Source organism: Podarcis pityusensis, assembly GCF_964106645.2.
Source record: "Podarcis pityusensis genome assembly, chromosome: 5".
NCBI lineage: Eukaryota > Metazoa > Chordata > Lepidosauria > Squamata > Lacertidae > Podarcis > Podarcis pityusensis.
The window spans coordinates 41,197,990-41,221,333 of record NC_138032.1 but is presented as its reverse complement, the minus strand read 5'-3'; the positions used below and the strand labels follow the sequence as shown (position 1 = coordinate 41,221,333).

The 23,344-nt window shown below is 39.7% G+C and overlaps 2 protein-coding genes across 6 annotated transcripts in view; one reads left to right on the top strand and one right to left on the bottom strand.

The window, feature by feature from the left end:
• Positions 1-809: 809 nt before the first annotated feature.
• KLHL24 (kelch like family member 24) lies at positions 810-20,200 on the bottom strand. 2 transcript variants are annotated; one of them, XM_081008435.1, is made up of 7 exons: positions 20,061-20,200; positions 13,400-14,383; positions 11,977-12,161; positions 11,342-11,460; positions 10,632-10,820; positions 9,192-9,380; positions 810-7,640 (listed from the first exon to the last, which is right to left on the bottom strand). In XM_081008435.1, the coding sequence occupies exons 2-7, from the start codon at positions 14,320-14,322 to the stop codon at positions 7,440-7,442; spliced, it is 1,806 nt and encodes a 601-aa protein (XP_080864561.1). In that variant the 5' UTR covers positions 14,323-14,383; positions 20,061-20,200; the 3' UTR covers positions 810-7,439. The 2 variants fall into 2 exon arrangements, with proteins under 2 accessions (XP_080864561.1, XP_080864562.1); XM_081008436.1 differs by lacking the exon at positions 20,061-20,200 and adding an exon at positions 18,042-18,554.
• Positions 20,201-20,245: 45 nt separating this feature from the next.
• KLHL6 (kelch like family member 6) overlaps positions 20,246-23,344 on the top strand; it is a 252,558-nt gene continuing 249,459 nt past the window's right edge. For 2 of the 4 annotated variants that reach the window (XR_013987180.1, XM_081008430.1), the window contains exons 1-2: positions 20,411-20,539; positions 22,712-23,140. Coding sequence is in view for 3 of the 4 variants with exons in the window: in XM_081008430.1 (XP_080864556.1) it covers positions 22,878-23,140 (263 nt within the window). In the remaining variant the exon portion in view is untranslated. Of the gene's footprint in view, positions 20,351-20,382; positions 20,540-21,641; positions 21,770-22,711; positions 23,141-23,344 lie in introns of those variants that run through there. The other 2 variants (XM_081008431.1, XM_081008432.1) reach the window with 2 other exon arrangements.

Below are 23,344 nucleotides of genomic sequence, written 5' to 3'. Positions count from 1 at the left end.
CCATTTTGGATCTTGCGAGTTCAAAAATTATATTGGTAGTGTTTAGAGGAGGAATTACTGTATAACAACCAAGTTATCTGCAATATTGAATGTGATAAGGTGGTAGATATAGTGAAGTAGGCACCAGTGACATGCTTTGAGGTGGCTCTGAACTTACGGTATTTCAGCACACAGTATTTTTCATATCCTAGTTCCTATCTGCAACTCTAAACTGAATAAGGAGCAGCACACCAAAGTATTATAAACTAGTCTCAGCTTTGATACTTTAAAACTGTGTGTATAAAAGGACCTACAGTGCCAAGGTTGTGATCTTTTACTGAGTTACAAGTATGCAAGGAACTTGCCAACTGGACACCAGACTAAGGGCACATACTTTGAGTAATGGAGATTTTCATGCTGACAGATGCAGTTATAAGCATGATTATATAAGCTCAGTAGCATACAGCCTTGTACCAAATCTATTGCAGAATCTGAATTTTCATCTTTAAGTATATCCTGGCTTGTGAACAGACCAAGACTTGGTCTGAGCCAGCATGACATAAAACTCAGAAAACAGCAGTGCTTGCTGTGTAAAATGGCATCTTCCCAGCAATAGTAAACTGTATTTCTGAGCACAGGGAAAATAAATATTTCCATCTGCAAGAAGTGAAAAACCAACATACATGTGGCAGTGAAAAACAAAGGAGGTTTAGTCAGAGTATATAAGCATGGGAATCATATGGCCAATCTTTATGAATCTGTGTTTTCCAAACTCTGGCTGGATAAAATTCTCAATGAGAAAAAAAGCAAGAAAAAAAGACAAACAAAAATTATGCAAATTAGCAATATTTATTCAGAATTTGATTTTTTTTGGCAAAGATTACACCAAGAATAGATTTGTTTACAAACATACAGATTCTCTATTCTTTGGATTAATTATACAAAAGAAGCTAAAATCACATGCTTTTCACACACACTTAAATACTGCTACATATCATTACACAGTAGCTTTAAATGTATAATTTCTAAATAATCATCTTTAATATTATAAAATGATTACAAGAACAAATCACACATACCTATAAATACATACACAAAACGTTAAAATATTGTCTGAATCATTTGAGTATTACAAGAATACAAACTAAGTGTTAACATAGTTCTGAGAACAGACTTAGGTAGGGCAATGCATTCATAAAGCACATAAATGAGTGATAATTGTTAAAACTGCTGTCACTAGATGAAATCCTTGAGTTACAACTGTAAGATTTCACATGATGAGTTTTATATGTTTAGCTGCCATTTATCCTGCAGTACTGACATAATTACTGTATTCAGAAAGCGCTGTAACTGAACTGAAAAGGAATGTTGGCCTATTTGAGTTTTTCATTGGTAAGAAAAATATTAAGCAACATACTTCTCAATTATATTAGGAGGACAAATCTCAAGTAAGAATCTGATTTGAAACGTACCAAGTTAACTCACTGTATACCCAAGTCAAACTGCTAACTCTGAAAATCTTGCAAAAGCAACCTTTTCAGGATACTTAAAAGTGAGAGAGTTTCTGGATGGATATGGAAATAGATCAGGATCTGCAAGTAGATCTCTTGACTATTTGCAGTATATCAGCAAGGATTTCTGCTTTTCAATAGTAATAACGCCAACATAAAAGGCTTTTCACTCTTTCAAAATTGGACTGTAAAGAATAAGAAAGCTTTAGAGGAAACTGGGCATAGAATTTTCTGTGAAAAAAACAGTGAGTTCAGTTCTGGTACTGAGAACGAATTATGGGGCTGAGCATGTGTTCAAGGTGCCCTGTTCCTTAATTCTAGGTGTACATTTCTCAAACTAGCCCCATTCCAAACTATCACTGTATCTTGTATCTGGCTGTGGTTTAAGGATCTTGATATTCTAGTAAAAACAAAGTACAGTACATCTCTCAAGTCTGGATTCTGCTTTCCTGCGGTGTATATGATATTATGTAAAACAGAATGTACTAGACTTGCCAAGGAGGCAAGTCTAGAAGGCACTCATCTCAAATTTGGGGTGCAATATTTTTAAAGAAGCAGATTGAAACAATGCCGTTTTTCTAAGGATTAGATTGCAATAATAAAATCAAAGTCATTTCCCAGTCTGCTAGTTTTAGAGAAATGGAAGCACAGGTAGAAAACTCACTTCTTTCAAAACAAAATCCTTAACAAATGTTTCATTTCAATATCAAAGTTGTTAACACCCATTCCTTCACTACTTCTTTCATGCAACTGGTAGTGTTAATATACAATCTTGGGCAAGTTTAAAAAATTGCAGCAAGCACAACTCAGTGACCAAATATGAATACATTTCACTTTTTGAAACCACTGTGAATATTTATTGAGCTCACCAAATGCAAATAGATATCTTCATTTTGCATGCAGATAACATTTTCCTATGTTTCAACAAGTCAGTTTTTGAATTGCTCTTGAAGTAAGTTTGTTTACAAGAGTCCAAGAAATGTTGCTGAACAGGTATCTTTTGCAAGATATATGATTCTATGTTATATGTTCAGCAACTGTTTTCTCACAAGGGTGAGAAAACTAAGGCTGCAATCCTATACCTACTTAGCTAGGAGTAAGCCCCATTGAACTCAGTGACCTACTTCTGCATAGACACATATAGGCTTACACTGTAAATCTATTTTGTCAAGTAAATAAATTGCTCACTTTTAAAAAAGCATTATTGCCTAAATATATATTGCAATTTTAACTATGTGTGTTAACTGCTTACTGATAATTGTCTGTATCAACTTTAATCAACTGAAAAAGACTTCTAAAATGGTTTAAAAAAACCCAACAACCCAAAACCAACAACTTCAAGATGAAATCCAATATATATCTGGGATGGTGCTTCACAACCATAAAAAGCTAAGTGTATTTACAAAGCAGGCATAACTTTATACATGCAATTCAGAAGGAACTGTAAACACAAACATTATATATGTACAGCATTAAAAAAAACACCCAGAGCTTCATTAGGTCATAGTTAATTGCCATCTTTCCTGACAATGACTGTACAGTTATTCACCACATGAGTACAAAAGCAAAGTGTAGTATATTCCAAGTGTTGTCTGGCAATGGTTCTTATTCATAGGAATGAGAACTTTTGGTTTGCCAAATCTCATTCTTTTCCACAAATATTTTCTTTCTTAGGACACTTGGATATAAATCAGTAACTTTCTACTTGTTATCACTGGATTAGATGTATATTTGATTTCAATTAGAAAATGAAATGTGATTCCTGAGATCACTTCATCATGTAAAATATTCTGCTTTCATTGTTTTATCATATTTTCACCAGTTTTAGGAAGGTACTCAAATAAGCAAACTCAGAATAGACCTATTGAAATTAACGTACCTAACTTAGTCATGTTCATTAATTACAATGTGTCTACTTGGAGTTGAATACCCCACTTAGTATTTTACTTCTGCATATCAAAAGTCAAAATACTAGTGCAAGCAGTGTTGAGAAAGAAAAAGTCAAAGCAAATGTATTTTCTCCCAGGAATGGGATATGCACCCAGATTGCATGACTGAGGAGGTAGAATCTGCAGGCTTGATGAGGCTACAAAAATACAATTAAACTACTGAGGTTTACAGATGACTTGTGTGCCCATTCCACAAATGAATGTGGTTTAATCAGAATTAGGCAGTGGTTGGCCTTATTGTGTCCACAGCTGGATCACAACCAGGATCAGGTTTAAGGCACAGTAAACACAGATTGAAGATCAAGGCTGCAGCTAGTATAGTAAGGCTGTAATCCCTTAAATGAGAAGTCACCCCCTTTTGCTTCTTGGGACTGAACAAACATGCAGAACAGTGCTTTTCTTCTAGAAAAAAGGTGCCAGTACTCACCATTAAGTTATTACAGTAAGTGCCACATTTTTAAATAGTGCTTTTCTTCTAGGAAAAAAAAGGTGCCAGTACTGCATACCCTTGTGTATCCTCAGAAAAAAGGCACTGATGCAGAGTATCAGGTTCCCAGGAGGCTAAGCTATGTGGCAGCATCAAAGCAAAGACCAGAGGCTAGTAAAAAAAAAAGAGGGACCCAGCACAGTACAGTGGTACCTTGGGTTAAATACTTAATTCATTCTGGAGGTCCGTACTTAACCCGAAACTGTTCTTAACCTGAAGCACCACTTTAGCCTCCTGCTGCTGCCGCCGCGCCGCTAGAGCCCGATTTCTGTTCTCATCCTGAAGTAAAGTTCTTAACCTGAAGCACTATTTCTGGGTTAGTGGAGTCTTTAACCTGAAGCGTATGTAACCTGAAGTGTATGTAACCCGAGGTACCACTGTACAGCAAAGGTGAACTTAGGTGAGTTAAAGTGAAATAATATATTCCATAAGGATTCATACTGAAGGATGCGAATCACTGTAAAACATGCAGCTGTTTCCCCCTTAATCAATTTTTTCATGTGAATTCCACTTACGTAGACTCTAAGGAGGGAGAGTGAGCATGCAAGTAAATTAGGATAGAATAAACTCTATATAAAGTTTGTAAAGAAGGTTACTGGTAATTTCCTTCATAAAGCAAAGATTATCCTGACATATGCCAAATTACAAGTAGATGCATAAGTACCATTTTCAAATAGCCAAAAGCAGTTTGATTTATTTGCAACTACAAATAGATTTTTTAAACTAGCATCATTTAAGTGTCTCAAATAATTGATGTTACACAGATGATTTGCAGTGCAATCCTATACATGTACTGTATATTCAAAAGAAATGGGGCCTTTTCCCAGATAAGTGTGTTTAAACTTGAAGTTCTAAGGTTGCAGTGATTGTGGTGTTACCCAAAGTCAAAAGAAATCAGCAAAGGAAAAATGCAGACATCATAGTCTGTGCATGGCCCAATATCAATGGGAGCCAAGCTTAATGTTGGCTTCAAAAGAGTAGCCATGAAAAAAATGGTATTGGGTATCATCCAGGAAATTGTCTAATATCTGCCACTTGTGAACTACTTCTTTAAAATGTATACCCATTCAAAAGAATAATGGCATGAGGATCCACTTCATCCTTTTTTTCTTTATAGAAGCATACAAAGTGATATACACTTCATGCATTAATTTTTATGTCATTTTTTGAAGAAGAAATATTGATCAGAGAAATGCAATCTTTGGTATTATAGATGCAGTATTGCTCATTCATACAGCTAATATTGAATACTCACTATATAAGATGCTTCATCTAGAAAATAGTAGTAGCACAATCTACTCAATGATAGAAGCACAGGCAATGATACTACTATGTAGTTGCATCCATAGTCAGAACATGAAAGACTCAACAGAGTCATATCATATGAGAAAGCACTCAGTGGATCATTTGAGCCATATTTTTTTTGAAAACAAAAATTGGTTCAACAACCACCTAACAAAACAGATCTATTAAATAAGAGATACTAAGGCCACACAACTCAGACTTACTGCTCAATAATTGCATTCATTGGAATGTACCAGATTAAGTAGTTGTAAGGACCATTGTTTCATTCACTGCTTCACAATCTATTTTTACATAAAACTAAAATGTCAATTTAAGAAAGAATAAACCTTGCAGTCCCATAAAGCTAGTATACGTTGGATGGACAATGTAAAATGGAAATGCATAAAAAAGAGAGGGTATGGATTGGCTTACATAAGCATCATATGCAGTGTCCTAAAAAGAATAGTATTCAGAGCAACGTAAACACTGTAAGTACAAACTTTGTCATATATTAGAGTTAGGAAACTTGTCAAAGTAAGGCTCAGGAAACTGACATAAAAGTACAAATTAAAATTACAGTTTGATATGGCATAATGGACTTTTCTTGTATTAGACATGTTTGCATAATTAATTTTGTCAGCTCTGTGTAGCGGCGTCAGTTATTTATCATTTGCAGCAAATTAAATATTGTGCTGTGTCTATCATAGGCCACTGATCATTAACAAAATACAGCATAAATTAAGTGCAGTGACAATTACATGTTCACTTACTAATTCAGTGACCAGGTATAACAGAGTTCTTCCATGGAGACATGGATAAGTATAAAAGGTTTACTTATGCTGTATAAGGAGTGCTACAGTAAAATATAGTAACAGGTGATGATTCATAGCACAAGGTGTGGATCTCTGCCAAATTTTCAAGAATAGCTGCATTGCCTGCCCTATTCTATTAAAAAAATAAAACTAAGACAACCTGGTATTAATCAACAGGGTTTTTTTTACTTATTAGTTCTAAAGGTATTATCATAATCAATCAAGAACTCCCTACCCCTAAGATCTATTGACTTGCTATCTGAGAACAGTAAACAATACTGAACCTGAGCACAAATTTAATCTTAATCAGAGAAAATCTTCATAGGTTCTACAGAACATTTCTAGTGGGTACTTGTGATTTGAGCTCAGATAGCCTTCAAGTGGGAAGTCTGAACACTCATGGGAGAATCATTAGTTTCTCAGACTTGGTGTAGAAGCAAGTTTTAAAGCAATCCCATGATTATATTCAAATAACCATGTGTGATTTGTGTGTGCTTTCCTCACTGAATGTCCCTGTGCATATAGTGCTTACTGATGAGGGGTCTATCGTGTTACCAAAGGCCAATGCAATCTTTTGAAGTTATTTAGATCTTCAGACAGAATTCCAATTCTAACGCCCACATACTTGCAACAGTAAAGTTCTTAACAGTGCTTACCACAAATAAGGTATGAAAATATGCAGATAATGCTTCATATAAAATAGGGATGAATACTTCCAAAGGCACTGCTATACACTTAAAATCCAAGGTGTTTTGTTTTACAGATAACATAGAAGTGAACACGATCTAATTACTAATATAAATTGATAGAGTTTTCAAACCAGAACATGTTAGGACAGAGCAATCCTAACTGGCCAGGGTACAGCAGGGTGGAACAGAGCAGAAGAGTCACTGTGACATCTGCACTTGGGCTGGCAAGGGGGAGAAAGCAGGGATAGTAGTTTCCAACATTCTTGCTCCACTAGCTCCATGTTCATGTAGCTGAGAAGCCCAAATCAGGCTCCTTGCCATGAAATGGATCTGCTTTGGATTTAGCAGATCCATTGCTGGCGCTGTTCCGCCCGGCCCATTTTGGGTTCTTATGGCAGTCACTGCCTGTGTTAGTGTTGCTCTGTTGCACTTTCAGTGGGCAGAATGGGGGACATTGTGGCAGCAGAGCCCGGTGCCAGCTGATCCCAATAGAGGGAGCCCATCTTTTACCCCACCAGCAGTACAGATCAAGGGTTAAGATTGCTCTGGGAAAAATTACTGAACTGTGGTTATTGAAAACATTTAACAATTACATTCAGAATCACTTTCAAAATTTTAAAAGCTAAAAGTACAATCTTGTATCTTTCCAGATGATACTTTGGAAAAGGCAGCTTTCAAATCCTGATTGTAATATGCCACTTATTTGTATTTACAGACTCTCCTCTTTTTTAGAGTTTAAAGTGCTTTTCATTGTATCTGTGAATAGTCACACAGCCATGGTATGAGACTGGCCTGGGCATTGCTGCTACTCCTGTGATGATGCTGGTAGCAGGATCATAACAAAGAATGGTATCTGTAGCTTCTCCATTTTCTCGCCTCCCACCAAGGATGTAGATTTTGCCATTACACACAGACATGCCACAGTTTTCCTGTTCATCAAATACATGAAGAAAATTGATAATTAAAACATTTATAGCTGTGATTATTAGTATGTTATGCTCATCCTGATGCACCCTGAAATAGATGTGCTAGGCTACAATAAACTATTTCCTCAGTTTGGGCTTGTATTTGTGCAGCACAATAATTTTGTAGCATTTTGTTAATCTTGGCCCAATAGTTGAACATCTGTGGTGGATTCTATCCTTGGCCAACTGTGCTGGGAAAAGGCTAGATAAGTCTCAAGTAAGTGATAAGCTTAAGAAAATGGATGCACAGTATTATATAAGAAAAGAGGAATTATGGAATGATGGGAAGAGGAAAACAAAATTAAGATAGACAACTGGCAGCAAATGAGGAAATATGCTGAAACATTTGAAAAGGAGTACAAGCAGAAGAGCTGTGAGTTGTCTTAAGTACTAGGTAGAACAACACTTTGGAAAGAATGGAAAACTACAAAACAACAGACAACAATGATATTAGATACTACACAAAACAGATGAGAGGAAAATCAGGAGTAAAAATATAGGATAAGCAGAGGAAGGTACCCCCCAGAGTAAGCTTATTTATGGGTTTTATAAATGTGGCCAAAGTATTGTAGCAAAATGATAAACCGTTTTCTAGCAGTAGGTTTTGTGTGATTCTACTAAGTGTTAGGCATTCTGTTGTAGGCCAGAGCTTTCCAAGCTGTTGCAACGTTAGTGTGCTGGCTGCAGTGTGTGTGGCGCAAGTGCTCCCCGCACTGCTCCTAGGACTGGAAAGGGGTTAGTTTAACCTCTGGTTTGCTAGTAAAACTGAATTACTATATGATGCATGTCTAAAAAGTGTTTCACCAACATGAAAAGTTTGGAAAGCTCTACTGTATGCAATGAGCCATTCATCAGATTCAGACCAAGAAACATTAGCATCAGCCTGTTTCATTGCTTCTTAGGGTATAGGAGTCCAAGGTGAATTTTTGACTGACAAGTATAAAGTAGCACCTAAAATAGCATGTGCATCATTGTCTAAAGTGAAATCATGGTATTGTGTAAAAGAGTATCCTGACCCATAGCTGTACTGGTGTGGTCTGTCAGTGAATTCCACCCATTATTCAGTTCTAAAATTCTGTACATTTACATGTTCATTTCTCACTAGTTCAATATGGCTTAAACTAGTTCACTTCCAGAAGACCTGTTTATTCAGCTTTCATCTTGATATGTTTCCCCATCACTTTCACCACATTTGGGGGGAGGGGGGAAAAGGTTTGTTGCAAAAAAACCATCTAATTGTGCAATTAGATGGTATAGGAGTGAATCCACTCCAAAATAGCAACAGTATGAAAGCATCCCCAGTTTAATTTCGTTTGGGGATTGCTTGAACCGTTTTCAAATATTGTATTGTTAGATGCTTTGAAGAAACCTTTTCATGAGGCTGTGGACCGGGGGAGAAAGTTAGCTTTTGTCAGGCTCATTAGATGTGCTTTTATCTGGATCTAACACAATGTGTTCAGAATTTTGATAAATACAATGTACAAAGGAGCAACTTCGCTAGTTCTTTGTTGTTACCTGTCGACTGAATGTATTCTGCACATGCATCCAATAATCTTCAACTGGATCATAACAATAAATTGCCTTTGTGAGCCCTCCCGCAACATAGATGAGATTGTTTAGTGATACAGCTGTTATACATCTCTTTGCAATGGGGATTGTTGCACGGAGTAGCCAAGAATTAGTATCAGGATCGTAAGACTGAACCTGAAAAGTAACAAACACATTTTACTTTCAAAGCTCCTCTAGTCTAACTTGATATGGTTTCAGCTTCCCCAAGTTGTTAATACTGATTGAATGATATCTTTAAATGGCTGAGCAAGTCAACTGTGTAATTGCAAATTATCAAAGAACTTTTCATGCCAACCCAATTAGCAAGTGAGACTCTATAAGAACTTCATGTCATGGGGCAAAACATTAGTAATGCAACTGTTTTATATAATAATTCCTTCCAATAGTAAAATTCTGTTGCTCCATGCCAATCACTTTGAAGACAAGCCAGGGCAACCCACAAACAAAAGTGAGGTGAGGTTTCACCATTCCTGGGGGAATATGAAATATTAAAATTAGCCCATCCCACCCCATTGCAAAGCGTCAAAAATTTCCCTAACACAATAAGAAAGGCAGAGGACTCAGCACTCATGCATACCTCATACCACCTATTGACCATTTGTTTTTTGTCAGCCTATCCTGTGCCAGTTCAGATACTCTCCTCTAAGCTTGGATGAAAGGCAATGGAACCCCCTCCAGAGATGCCAAGCAAGGCGGGGCTCTAAAATAACTTTGGTGGTCCTGTGCCTATCGGTTTGGCAGTAAAATCAGGCCACCCACAAACAATGTAGCAATTTCTGCAAACCTAGGAGACTTGTTAGGTATTATTATTTAACACATTACAAAAAAGAGAAGATAACCTCCACGCCAAACAGCCTGATAAGGACTGCATACTATGAGCTGCCTTGTCTCCAGGATCACTGGAAATACTGGCTGTGGGTGGTGGTTCAAACCCCTAGTTTACACAAGCCTGGACGCAGGGATTAGGGGTGTTGGAATGCATATTATAAAGCAAGGTTTTAGGAGATGGGGAATGAAAAACCTCATTCCTTCCCACTACAAAGCAATAAAATGCTCAGGAAAGGGAAGCCCACTCTGCAAACTGAATGCCTGAGCTCTATATAGCACAGCATGGAAAGGCTTTAGGAGGGTGGATAAATATTAACCCCCTGCCCCCACAAGTATCTATTTTCCTTTTATGTCTCCTGAAGGCTCCCCACCCAAAACACAGAACAGAACTATGAGGCTCCTGTTTCAGGTTTGCTGGAGCCTAGAACAGGAGTTGGGAATATCTTGCAACATGTTATTGTAGGTTCTCGCTGGTTTTCAATTACTAGTAATTTTTATATATTATTCATTTTGAATGTTACTAAAATAGAGAAAAGAAAGTGAATACAATTACCCAACCTTATCAGAGCATGTGTTGTCATCAGGACCTCCGCCTATCACAAACAGTTTGCCCACGCAGCTGGTAACTGCTGGAGAACTCACTGCTTCTTTAAGAGATGCTACCTCTGTCCATCGATTGGAAAATGAGTCATAACATTCTACGCTGCTCAGTCGGCTTTGTCCGTCGTATCCTCCAACCACATATACCTTTAAAAGTAAAGAGAGAATCTTGCCAGAATATGCTTACTGCTTGGCTACCTAGGTGTGGCATTACACAAAGCCTCAATGTTTTCATCTTTGACCCGATGAGTTGTGAAAATGCATTTATGTATTTTAGGAACGACCCCTCCCCTCCTGCAGTTTAAAAAAAGGGAGTTAACACAGTTACAAATTCACATACACCAAAAAGCATGGATATTGGAAATTAAGGCTCCTTCCTGAATTTCCACACTGTGTGAACTGTGAAGATAATATACAGTCTCACATATTGTGCATGCTTACAACTGAGGCTTCCTAAACAAACTATTTTATTTAGCCATTTTCTTTAATTATGGTTTTTTTACTGGCAAAATGTGTAGTTCTGTATAGTACAGACTAAAAATCAGAATTGAGGTGACATCCATTTCAATTTTAAAAGTGGTGCAGTGAATTGAGATAATGCAGTCTGATTTCTAGTTATTTGTTGTGCATTTCAACCATGTTATTAGATAATAACAAATATCTCTTACTTTACCAAGAAGAACAGCCATCTTATGACGCCATCTCCCTTTATTTAGAGAGGCAACTCTTATCCAAATGTTAAGCTGAGAATTATAAATCCACACATCACGACTGTTGATTCTTCCACCTCATTTGAAAGAAAAGACAAGACAGGAATTTGGCTGTTATTAAACAAAGGGTTTGCTCCATTGTGCCCAGTTGTTGACCCCCCCCCCCCAAAAAAAAGCCATATCATGATAAAAGTACATTTCTGAAAATAAAGTTCACAACAATCCAATGTATGAAAACACTTCCTAGAATTCTTTTCCACTGGGCAATTAAAGCAATACCTCTTTTCACCAATGTAGTTTTTTCTGGAGTAGTTTACACTTCGGATGCTGTGTCTGTTTACCTAGCTGGGGAAAACTTGTGCTCAGTGGTAAAGTGCATTTCACATATCACTTAGCTGTGGTAATGTAAATCACATCTTCGAATGCTATCCAAAAGTGGGTGCCTAAGTAATTTGTGCATTCACCTTTCAGTGCTTCTGACAATGTGCAAAAGTAGCACTAAGTCCACTTCTCCATTTCCCACAAGACTTCTATAAACTGATGATAATAGTATTCTCACCACAGTACTTTTGTGTGTAATATAAATTGTTTACCTGAAACGAGGATATCATTCCTCAAAGCACAAACTGCATACTCAGACTTTGTAAATTCTGGTAATTTAGCCAGTGATTTCCACTCTCCTGTCATGGGGTCGTAACATTCTGTATAGGGCAAATTAAATCCCCCAACTCTTTCGCAGCCTCCAACAACAACTATCACTTCAGAATAGCCAGTTGACCTAGAAACAGAAAAACCAAAGTAGTTTATTGAAAAACCTAATAAATAAACCAGAATCTGAAAGTTACAATATCTGGAAGTTAACTGGGGGTGGGGTTTGAAGAAAACATGAAAAACAAAAGTCAATTCATCTGTCCTTAATTTATTGAAAGTAGTAAATACTTTTTTCGTATTCTTAGAACATTTTTTTTTAATTTCCAAAATAAATAAATAAACCCACAAGTTTACTAAAACAAAGTCTTGTGGCACCTTAAAGAGTAACAAATCCACTAGATACTAGCTTTAATGGACCAGAGTTCACATGAAGCAGGAAAAGTTATCCCTAGTCTATAGGCACATACTATAGAAATCCAGACATGCTTAAAAAGCTGCAATTCAAAGCCAATTATTTGGAGAAAAGCCCCACTGGACTTAATTCTGAGTAGGCATAAGAAACTGCCTTGCACTGACTCAGACCAGTCTATCTAATTTAGTACAGTGGAACTTTGGTTCTCATATGGCTTAGTTGACGAACAAATTGGCTCCCAAATGCCGAAAACCCGGAAGTAAGTGTTCCGGTGTTCAAACGTTTTTCGGAAGCTGAAAGTCCAACGTGGCTTCCGCTTGAGTGCAGGAAGCTCCTGCAGCCAATCGGAAACCGCACCTTGGTTTTCAGGAGTTGAATGAACTTCCGGAACTGATTAAGTTCAAGAACCAAGGTTCCACTGTACTATCTGCACTGAATGGCAGCAGCACTCCAGGGTTTCAGGCAGGGGTCTCTTCCAGCCCTACCTGGCAATTGGACCCAGGACCTTCTAAATACAAAGCGGATGTTCTACCATTGAGCCCTCCCCCAAATCCCAACATGGTTAGGATTGCACTGTAAGTCACATTTTCAGGGGGTATCATGTTTCTCTGTTTCAGTAAAAAAACAACTAGCCTTCAGAAACTTTCAAGACATAACAACTGAAGTAACTGAAATATAAAGCACTCAAATGTGTTTAACATTTCTTGCATGGTAGTGATGTACTCCCTCCCGCACACTCTGTCTCATATTGTTCCTTAATTTTTCAACACAAAGAAGCCTAAAGATAAAAAGCAAATCACATATTTATTGAGGTGATACAAAATACAGTATGTTAACTGGTCAATTGGTTAAATGTTTTTTAATAGACTGAATGTTTCAAACAAAAGCTATCACTATAATGAATAATTTATTCAGGAATGTAACAACAACAAAAATCAACCCAGCCCTCTCACCTTCGTGGCCGAGTTCTTGGGGACATCATTTCGTTTCCAAGTACGTGGTACCGTCTTGCTTCATGCAGCAGCTGATAGCAGTCAGGAGAGTTTTGGATCAACTGGTCCACTTCCACTGTCTGAACAAAGTAGTTGGGGTGTAACAAGGGCAATCTCACATGTGTGAGAATTTCCTGTAGCACTGAGCGTCTGAGTTCAACAGCCCGATAAACCCAGCGCATAACGGCTTCAAAAACCATTTCTTCTTTACCAATTACCAGTTCATCGCTGCAAATATAATCAATGAGTTCATCTTTTCCAAGTTCAAGAAATTCTTCATGCTGGGCCACATCCTCAAAATTCTGCAGTGCAAAATTTCTGCATTTGGTAAATAGTGTTTTCAGTGAATGTGTATCGGCAAAACGCTGGATTCCTAGGCAGTTGCAAGGATCCAGTTGCTCTTCCAGGAACTTAGCGCAAGCATCACGCAGAACACTTATCTGGAAGAGACTTGATGTTTCAAAGAGGTACTGCACATTATCTGTTGTGATTTTAACCTTGCCTGTATACACATATTGTAAAAAACAATCCATAGCTTCCGCAAAAATTCCATTGATTTCTACCAACATCTCCCTGCTTTCTCGGTGATCGTTGCAAAACATAGCTCGGAAGTAGCTGCTGCATGCTGAAAGAACAGCTCGATGACAAGGAAATTCCCTGCCTTCAACACAGATTATTACATCTGTGAACAAGCGGCTGTCGCGAAATTCATTGAAGATTTGCAGTATGCTTTCAGCATGGGATGAGCCAGAAGAGAAATCAAAGAACTCGTGGCCTGATAAAGACTTTGGGTCCATTTCAAAAACTTTACGCTTCGTGACCGGGGATTCCTGAGCTCGGCTCTCCCCTCTGTTCAATCTGCGTCCCAACATTATTAGTACCATTGTTATATCAACTCTTTATAATATCATGGAGAAAATATTGATGAGTGTCGTCTTTTGGGTGCTAAAGATAAAAAATAATTTCAAAGTATTAATTCAAATTGCAAATGCCATCAATTACATTATGATAGTAACCAGGTTTGGTTCTCTAAACATCCGGCTCCAAGATGTCATGCATATAACATCACTGAGTCACAATGCAAGGACATCTGAATGTCCTTATGAGTGAAGTGCCACCCATATACCAGCTATGCTCATGTTTCATACTGAACTTTTCAGTCCTATACAGTGGTGCCTCGCAAGACGAAATTAATTCGTTCCGCGAGTTTTTTCGTCTTGCGGTTTTTCTGTCTTGCGAAGCACGGTGTCGGAAAAGTTTTGGAAAAGCTTCAAAAATCACCAAAAACCTAAAAAAAGGCTACCACACCGTGTTCTATGAGTTGCTCCTCGAAGTCAAGTCGCAACTGTATTAACGGTGTTAAGAAAAAGGAAACAAACTTGCAAGACGTTTTCGTCTTGCGAAGCAAGCCCATAGGGAAATTCGTCTTGCGAAGTAGCTCAAAAACCGCAAAACCCTTTCGTCTAGCGAGTTTTTCGTCTTGCGAGGCATTCGTCTTGCGGGGCACCACTGTACCATGAAGGACCTTGAAAGAGAAAGAGGCTAAAGCTTCACCAACCACTACGCTTGCTGACTGCAACCTCATTCCCACAACCATCAAAGCATAAAGTCAAGGGAAAGAGCACTCATAACCCACCAAGGGAGGTTAGGAATCACTTTGAAGAGCATCTGCACATTTTGTTTCAGAGCTTTCTTTCTAGGAGGGTCAGAGACTGTTTTTAAAATGTAAGTTTAGAATCTGGGGCCCCTATTGGCTGAATAATCAATATCCTGGGAGAACATAATGCAACAAAGATGCTTGGGGCCCCAGAGAAAACCCTAGCACACCTGAAAAACACGTTAAGCAGCTTGACCGGCCAAGTTACTTGAATACCTCACCTGGGGCTTTGGATAACCTCCTACATCATACCATGGATCCAGTCTCTTCCCCTTCACCCACCAGGAACTAATATGAACACAGACCCAGTGTAAGAAACAGAATAAGTGGAGGAGTGCTTTGCTTGGCTACAAGTAGACTTGACCGTAACTCTAGTTGGGAACATGGATCTAGTTGGGAGGATGAGGCAACAGGTGTATCTTGTAGTTCAGCTAGTGTACAGCAAAGGGAGGATTTGGCTGTATTTGTATAAACCCTTTCGGTCCCTGAAAACATCTGCATCTCTCTTGGGCAGCCTTATTTTTAGCTCCTACCTTCCTTGTCTTAGCTTTTGTCTAGAGTCAAAACTTTGCTTAAAAAATAAAGGATGGTATTCAACTAACTGGTTCTATCAGTGCAACAATTTACACTTGTATAACCAAATTCCCCCCTGAATATATTAGTTATGCATGCATGCATTATCTCACACAAATCAACGGACTGAATTTACCAGGTGTGTTTCCAATCTCTAGAGGCATATGACTCCTGCAGAGAGAACCAACTCACTTCGGTCTTGTCCACTTTAGATAAATATACATAAGTTGCTAGCATTCAAGCTGTCTCTTTAATTTAAACAGCACTTACAGTTTCATTGCTTTTGCTCAATCACACCCATATTTAATACTAGACATAAAAAGTCATCTTAAAACCATTTGATTGTTATTCTAGACATTAAATGTTTAATATGTGATTCAGAGACTCAATAGTTAAGCCATTATAGCAATAAATATATTTGTACAGCATTTTAGAACAAAGTGATTCACATCTACTATATCAATAATCTTTACAACAACCTGGAGGAAGTGTATAGATGGTTTTGGGTGGGGTCATACTCCCCCTGAAGCAGTAGGTTCACAGTTTAGAGTATTCTTAGATATACAGGGAGCTGTAGTATATTTTTATTTAGTTCTTCAGTCGTACTTTCTTCTGGATAAGCGGAGTCTGGCCCTAGCTAAGTTTGTTTCCGAGCTAGTTAGTTACAAGTTGGATTTCTGTAATGCATTTTCTTTGGAAATAACCTTGAAGACAGTTTGGAAACTCCAATTGGTGCAAAATGTGGTTGCCAGATTCCCCTGGAGTCAGTAGACTGGAGTATATACAGTTCACCTACCAGTTTTGCTGGTTGTCAGTTTGCCTCCAGCCTCAATTTAAGGTACTTGTTTTTCTCATTAAATCCCAAGTGTCTGGGGCCTAGGGTATTTTTGGGAATCATCTCCTCCCATGTGAATCTCTCCAGGAACTTTATTCTGTCTCTGTGACTGTTCCTTCTGTCCTCCCATCAACAGACATGAAGCAGGTGGCGATGAGAAATATGGCCTCTTTTGCTAAGGCACCCAAATTTAGGATGACCTCCCAAGAGAGGCACATGTACATGTACATGTCCTCTTCATCTATTTTTTTGGCAGACTTTGAAAACCATCTAGTTCCAGACCGCCTTAGTATAGGGCCACCTTTAAATGTACTTTTATTCTACTCCTGCTTTTAAATATTCCTGGCTGTTTTACAGTATTTTAGGTTATTAATAAGTTGGTTTTTTTACCGTGACTGTATCTGCCTTTTGTATACTACACTTTGATACTGGTGTTGCTGCTGGGGACCACTTTGCATATAGGTGCCAACACTGGAGGCTGTCTGATTGGCAGTGACTCATGATGGGGGTCAATTCAGAAGTGGTTCCTTGTTTGTGGAATGCCCCCTCTGGGTAGGTGTGTCTCCCTTCCTCATTACTGACTTTTAGGAGGAGGTTAAAAATATTCCTGTTTACCCAGTCATTTAATGGCTGAAAGCACTGTTCCTGACAACCCTGAGATCACTGTTGAATGATCTGACGTGTTTTAAAGGTATTTTTTAAAGTTGTTTTGTTGTGATGTATTTGCTGCCCTGGAGAAAGGGTGAGATAGAGAGTAAATAATAAAATAAGATCAGTAATATAGGTAAGTATGATTATTCTCATATTACAGATGGAGGGCTCTGGAGAGAGCATTCAGGTCTTGCTTGCAGGTTTCCCATAAGCATCTGGCAGACCACTGTGAAAGCAGAAAAGTGAACTAGATGGGACTTCGGCATGACCTAGCAGGGCTGTTCTTATGCCTTTAAGAGAAAAGAATGGTTCACCTAAGGCCATCAAAATGATTCCATGGCTAAAGTAAGGTTTTAGGTCATGGTTCGCAGTTCAGTCTTTTTACTATCTCCTTAGCTCTTTGTAAATACAGTGTAAATATAGCTTGACCTTTCCTGACAACAGTTCTGAGTAGGTGAGGCTGAATTGTAACTTATGCACAGCTATAACAAATTTCTTATAATTAACCTGAGATCAAGTAAAATAGCAGAAACAGGACACTGATATTGACTTCCTTAAGACCCAATATGCCTAACTGTATTTCCTTGTGTTCACCTAATGTTACCTATGTACCTCCCTCACTTCACCATATTCTACTCCCTATGTGCCCCACCACCCCAGGGCTGAAATCTGAGAATGTAAATACTACCAGGAAATCGTAACGTTCCATAAAATGTTCTCTTTGGACAGATACGATCAACTAATAATTCTGCTTAACTCGCCAGTGAAATGCAAGTCAATGTCAACATTATGATGCTACTTATTAGCCAGTTGCAAAGGTTCACCTCTTTCCATTCCATATAATTCCCTTAAAACATTAAAAAAAAAAGACAGCAGAGCCAAAGTACCTGACAACATTTTCCTCTTTCCTTTCCAGATCATCTCGAAATTACACAAGTCTCCTTCCACCCTTTACGGTGTGTGTGTGTGTGTGTGTGTGTGTGTGTTTTGTTTGCTCTGTAAAAAGAAATGTCACTATGGCTAACACTCGTCATTCTTCTGGGATTTCGTTATTTCCCATTCTACTGAGGAGAGGTATGCTTTGCTGCGAGACCCGCTTTGGGATTCCTGCATCAACGGGCCCTATGAAGAACATGTAAACAGCCCAGTATTAACTGAGCGGGAGGAAAGGTGTTCATTTGACTTAAGTCACATTCGAACTGTGTTATGTGAGAAATCAAACTCTTCGGGTAAAAGCATGCGCGTGACTGAAAGGCAGGCGTCACTTCAAAGCACTTGAGGCAAAATAACGGCCTTCTCGCGTCAACCTGAAGTGAGCGTCCGCTTCCAGCCGTTATACAAGCGGCCTCGGCTCGAACCCGAGCAACGCCTCGGCCCCGCGCGCGCGCGCGAGCACATCCTCCAGTTCACCTTCACCCTGAACAGCCCTGGAGGCAAGCCCCGCCCCCCACCTTTTATGTCCAATTAGAGAGCGCGACTCTCCCAGCGCTCCCCCCCGCCTTTCTCTCCTCCAGCTGTCCCGAAGAAGGGAGCGGAGAACCAACCATAACGCGCTAGGGGATGGTCACCCGGTCCCTATTATATTTTGGGCCTCAGGCGACTCCGCCTCCCGACGCTTCTTCGCCGTTCGGGTCCTAAGCCAAAGCGTTGGAGCAGCATTTCCACTTCCTCACAAAGGCCTGCGTGTTCCAACAGCTCCTTGCGAGGCCTCCCTCCCCCCCCTCCTGAAAAAGTGGTCTGGTCCAGAGGAACGGGCAGCCAACGCAGCCTCTTCGCCAAGTACCTCAAGGGCGGGGGGAGCTCCAGCTACTAGGATTCACCCCAATGGGAATATGATGCGCCAGCGAAGACGGGAGTGCACGAAGCAGCCTATTCCCATAAGCATAAAACAGCCACCAAATTTAGACCAGGGTGACCGTCCATATCAAAACGCAGGAACATTGAAAAGATGGGGGGGGGGAGGGAGGAGGAGGAGGAATGGAACACTTTCCAGATGCTCGCGAGATTGATCCAGATCTGTCAACATTCTCTGACCAATCCAGCTTTATAGTGCCGGCCTGAAACACAAATGCCTGGCCAATCTACGGAGTAGATGTCCAACTGGGTGGACTGTTTAGAGGAGAGAGGAAAAAAGTAGGGAGAGGAAAAATTCCACTCGAAATCCTTGGGTGCCGAAGCACGAAGCCTTCCTTAATATAACAAGAGGCCTGGCAACTTTACAATTCGAAATCAAGAACTTGCAGTATTGCTCCCCCTCGCCCAACGGCAGTGCAAATCCGGAATTTACGTGTCCTTAAGTACCGACCTAGGAAAGAGGCGAGCTCTCCCCCCCCCCCCGCCAGGCGCCACGCACATTGTTTTCCACCTCCAGCTGAACTCTACTTCCTTTCTCTGCGCACGAACAAGGCGCTCGAGAGTATTAACGGCGTTGTGCTTCGCTGCGTGTTCAATACTAGCCAGGAGGATTAAGAAGGAAATTGCGCCAGGGCAAATTATCTCTGCCCTGCCTACATAACAACGGCTAGACATTGCAATATTAACGGCATTTTCTCTCCCTTGCAAATCTGACACAACTGATCCCAAAACAGAACGCCATAGCAGAATCCAGACACAATTTAATCTTCGCTGAAATTCATTTCATACGAAGTTTCCTAGAAAAGCCGGACTGGGGTGGGGTGAAAAGATAAATGTTAAGGGAGGACATATTTTCTGTAGAGTAATAATTACTGTAAGGGGAGTTACCACGAGCCCTGCATTCGAACCCATTACGATTGTAGGTATTATTATGGTTGTGCACCTCCTGAAGCTTCTTTTCGAATGGAAATAACTCCTGCGCCGGCCACCGGACCCCAATTATACTTTTGGCCTCCCGCAACTTAGCCGCTGAGTTTAGCCAAGCCATTTACCTGTCAATCTCAGTTTTCTGCCGATCAGAAGGAGCCGCGCAACGGCTCCGGGTCTCCTCCGCTCTCTCTTTTTGTCTGCTTCAAGTTCGAGCTCAACTCAAAACAAAGGAGACCCCGAAACATGTGACCTCCCAGAGCCAAAACACATGATGTCACGGACGTGCAGGCCAATGAGAGGCGGGCCGGCTGCAAACGTTCTTGGGAGATGTAGTTCACGGTTTGCGATGCAATGCCGCGTTGCACCAGAGGGGCAGAGCTGAGCACTTTCTTCCTCTTGCCTTCAGTGCTAGGTCTGCATTTGGTCTTGTGAATTTGTTTTAGACTGCTTAGCTGGGAGACCAGGGTTCAAATTCCCAGTCATCCATGAAGCTCACTTGGGTGGCCTTAGTCACTGTCTCAGCCTAATCTGTCTCGCAAGGTTGTTGTGAGGATAAAAGGAGGAGAACCATGTACACCACATTGAGAGACTTGAAGGAAAGGTAGGCAAGACATGCAAATAAAATGGTAAACTGCCTGAGATGCCATGGCAGAAAGGGGGTAAACAAATGTATGAATAACCCTGCACCCTGAAGCAGTTAGCTAGGATGGAACCAGGCTGTAACACTTAGTCTTTCAAAAGAAAAAATGTGAAAGAGAAGAATATGAACAAATGGTCCAGGAGACAAAGCCTGTGTATGCACCATACATTTAAAGGACATGACTTACTCCAAAGAATCCCAGGGACTGTAGTTTGCTAAGGGTGCTGGGAATTATAGCTCTGTGAGGGGTAAATGACAGTTTCCAGGATTCATTATTCAACATTTCCAGAAAAACTTGCCCAATTGATTCATATAGGCAATACCAAATTGTGGCAGTTGTTACTAGTCAAGGTGGTAGTTTATATCACAAATTAACCTTTGTGTGTGTGTGTGTGTGTGTGTGTGTGGTCCATTTGAATTATGGAGAATTTTACAGCCAGTGCTACTAATAAGAGTGGCTCCTCCAGATGACTTGTTTAGAGAGCATTTATTCTTATTTGCTTGCATAAAAGCTTATGCGGAGGTTAGACTGTGCTCAATCTTTATTAATGCTTTGTTCTGATTTGTTGGTGGGGAGGTTATACGGCAATGAACATTCATCCTGATTTGCTTGTGGGTTGTTTATGTGTCTTCCTGTTAAACATTCATTCATTCCATGCATGTACTTCCCTGTCACTTTCCTAACCACAAAGTGGCTTTGTTGCACATTTTAATTGCACAAACCTAATTTTTTGGTATGCGCTTCAGTCCTTCCCACAAAATATTGACAGTTTGGAGGGGACCTTTGTCAGTCCTGTTTACCAAAGGTATGGCTTGATAGTCCTGTGACAAAATGCCATCTAAAGTTACTCCTAAAACAGCAAGTGAAATACAAGGGACAAAGCGTTGGTGGGATCTAGGGTAAATATAATTTTAAAAATGGAAACAAAAGAAGCATATGGATTAAGTCTCTTGAAATATAATCAAGGGCAGCTTTCTCCCTATGACAAGAGACTACTGCATGGTGACTACTGTATTCATGGTGGCTGCAAGTTAACATTGTTTATCATGTTGATCCTTCCAGTCATGTGGAAAGTTTCTACACCTGTGCCAACTATTCCTGGATGTCAGGCTGAAGCATGGAAACTTTCTATGCAATTCTGAGAATCTATGTGATAAACTGCATTAGACTGTAAGGCCAGAGTGAAGAGAGTAAGTGTTATCTCACAGAAGCCTCCATTCCCAAGACATCATAAAGGTGACTCAGCCATTGGAGTCATTCCAGCACAGAGCTTAGCAGATCTGTTTTTTCCTGCTGCTGCTAATCAATATAATGCATATAATGCTTGCCATTATGCTGTCTGTGATATGGCTGGCATCTGATCCATGTCATGCTTCTAAAGACCTAGCCCAGATGGATGGGGTATATTATTATTATTATTATTATTATTATTATTATTAATAGAAAGTGGTCAGGTGAAATTGTATGCTTGTTGTAATAACTGCTCACATTTTGCATTAAGAACACGGTTGCGTCATATTTGGGAAACTCTGCATCCATAGAAATTGCATTTTAATTAACTAATAATACCATGTATCTCAGCATTAACTTATGAGAGGGAGGTTGTTATTTGGGAGCTTTTAAAATTTATTTTTTAAGTGCTATCCAAAATGGCAAACGTAGCTTTGGTTCATTCAGGCCATCCCTGTACTGAATTCCTCATTGAGCTGTGTATAGTGTGTAAAAAATATATAAAGTGAAGATACAGAGATAGTCAGTGCAGGCAGCTAGAAAACAATATTGTTGATACTTCCAAACTGGCGAGTAATACCTCTCAAAGCCAAGTCAATTGCCAGTTGTTACCACACAATACATAAATGCATGCATGCAAAGCATTCTTTCAAAATGCTGGTTGTTAAAATTATAACCCCATAAGTCTCCCATCATGCTCATCAAGTATATCTGGATGGATATATACATATGTTATGCAGCAGAATGCTGATTTCAGAACAGTTTTAGAGGTCTTTGGCATTCGTTATAATCCCATATTCAAAGGCACCTTAAAATCTTCTTTAGGTATAGTAAAACTGCTTGGAAATGTGTGGAATTAAAAAATAACAACACAACCCCACTGACTTTGTTTGTGTTAACAGGATGAGAAAGTGCAAGGCTTCCTGTTATGCATGTGTGACAGCTGTAGATAAGTGGGGAGGCCCAAACAGGAAATCCGTCTTGCTTCTGCAGCATGACTTGTCTGAAGCTCAGGAACCATCTTAGATTGAAGTATCAATGGCATGATGTGCTGCTGCTGATCGAAACATGGGAGACATAGTGAAGAAGAACTTGGAGGAGGAATCTCCGTTGCCTTTGGAAAATGAGTGCTCCAGGAACATGGGAGAGCTTGTGGAGGTCTCCATCAGTGAAAGGGTTAAGTTTGATGACACAGGCCTATCCATGGTGCTGCAGAACGGCTTGGAGAACCTCCGACTGGAAAACTCTCTCACAGACGTTACCCTGTGTGTGGGCAACATGAAATTCTCATGCCACCGAGTGGTTCTAGCAGCGGCAAGCAATTATTTTAGGTAAGGGAGATATTTAAAATTAAGTATTTCCCCCCCTCTCCTCTCATTTGGATGTTCAATTGCAACCAGAAATAGTTAAGCAGGTAAGATGGGAAAGGGACATTTCGCGAGCACTTGATTTGAAACCTACCCCAACAGTCTATGAGCTTCCAAAATGTCTATATTTGGTGGCATGTCAGAAGAAGGGTGATAATTACAGCATCC

Bases quoted from the DNA above. Each gene is read 5' to 3' on its own strand.
- KLHL24 (XM_081008435.1), bottom strand. From the start codon at position 14,322: ATGGTACTAATAATGTTGGGACGCAGATTGAACAGAGGGGAGAGCCGA. The intron at 11,461-11,976 runs GTAAACAATTTA...CTTTCAAATGAG, and splicing joins GAATGATATCCTCGTTTCAG to GTGGAAGAATCAACAGTCGT. The intron at 10,821-11,341 runs GTAAGAGATATT...TTACTTTTAAAG, and splicing joins TGGCTGTTCTTCTTGGTAAA to GTATATGTGGTTGGAGGATA.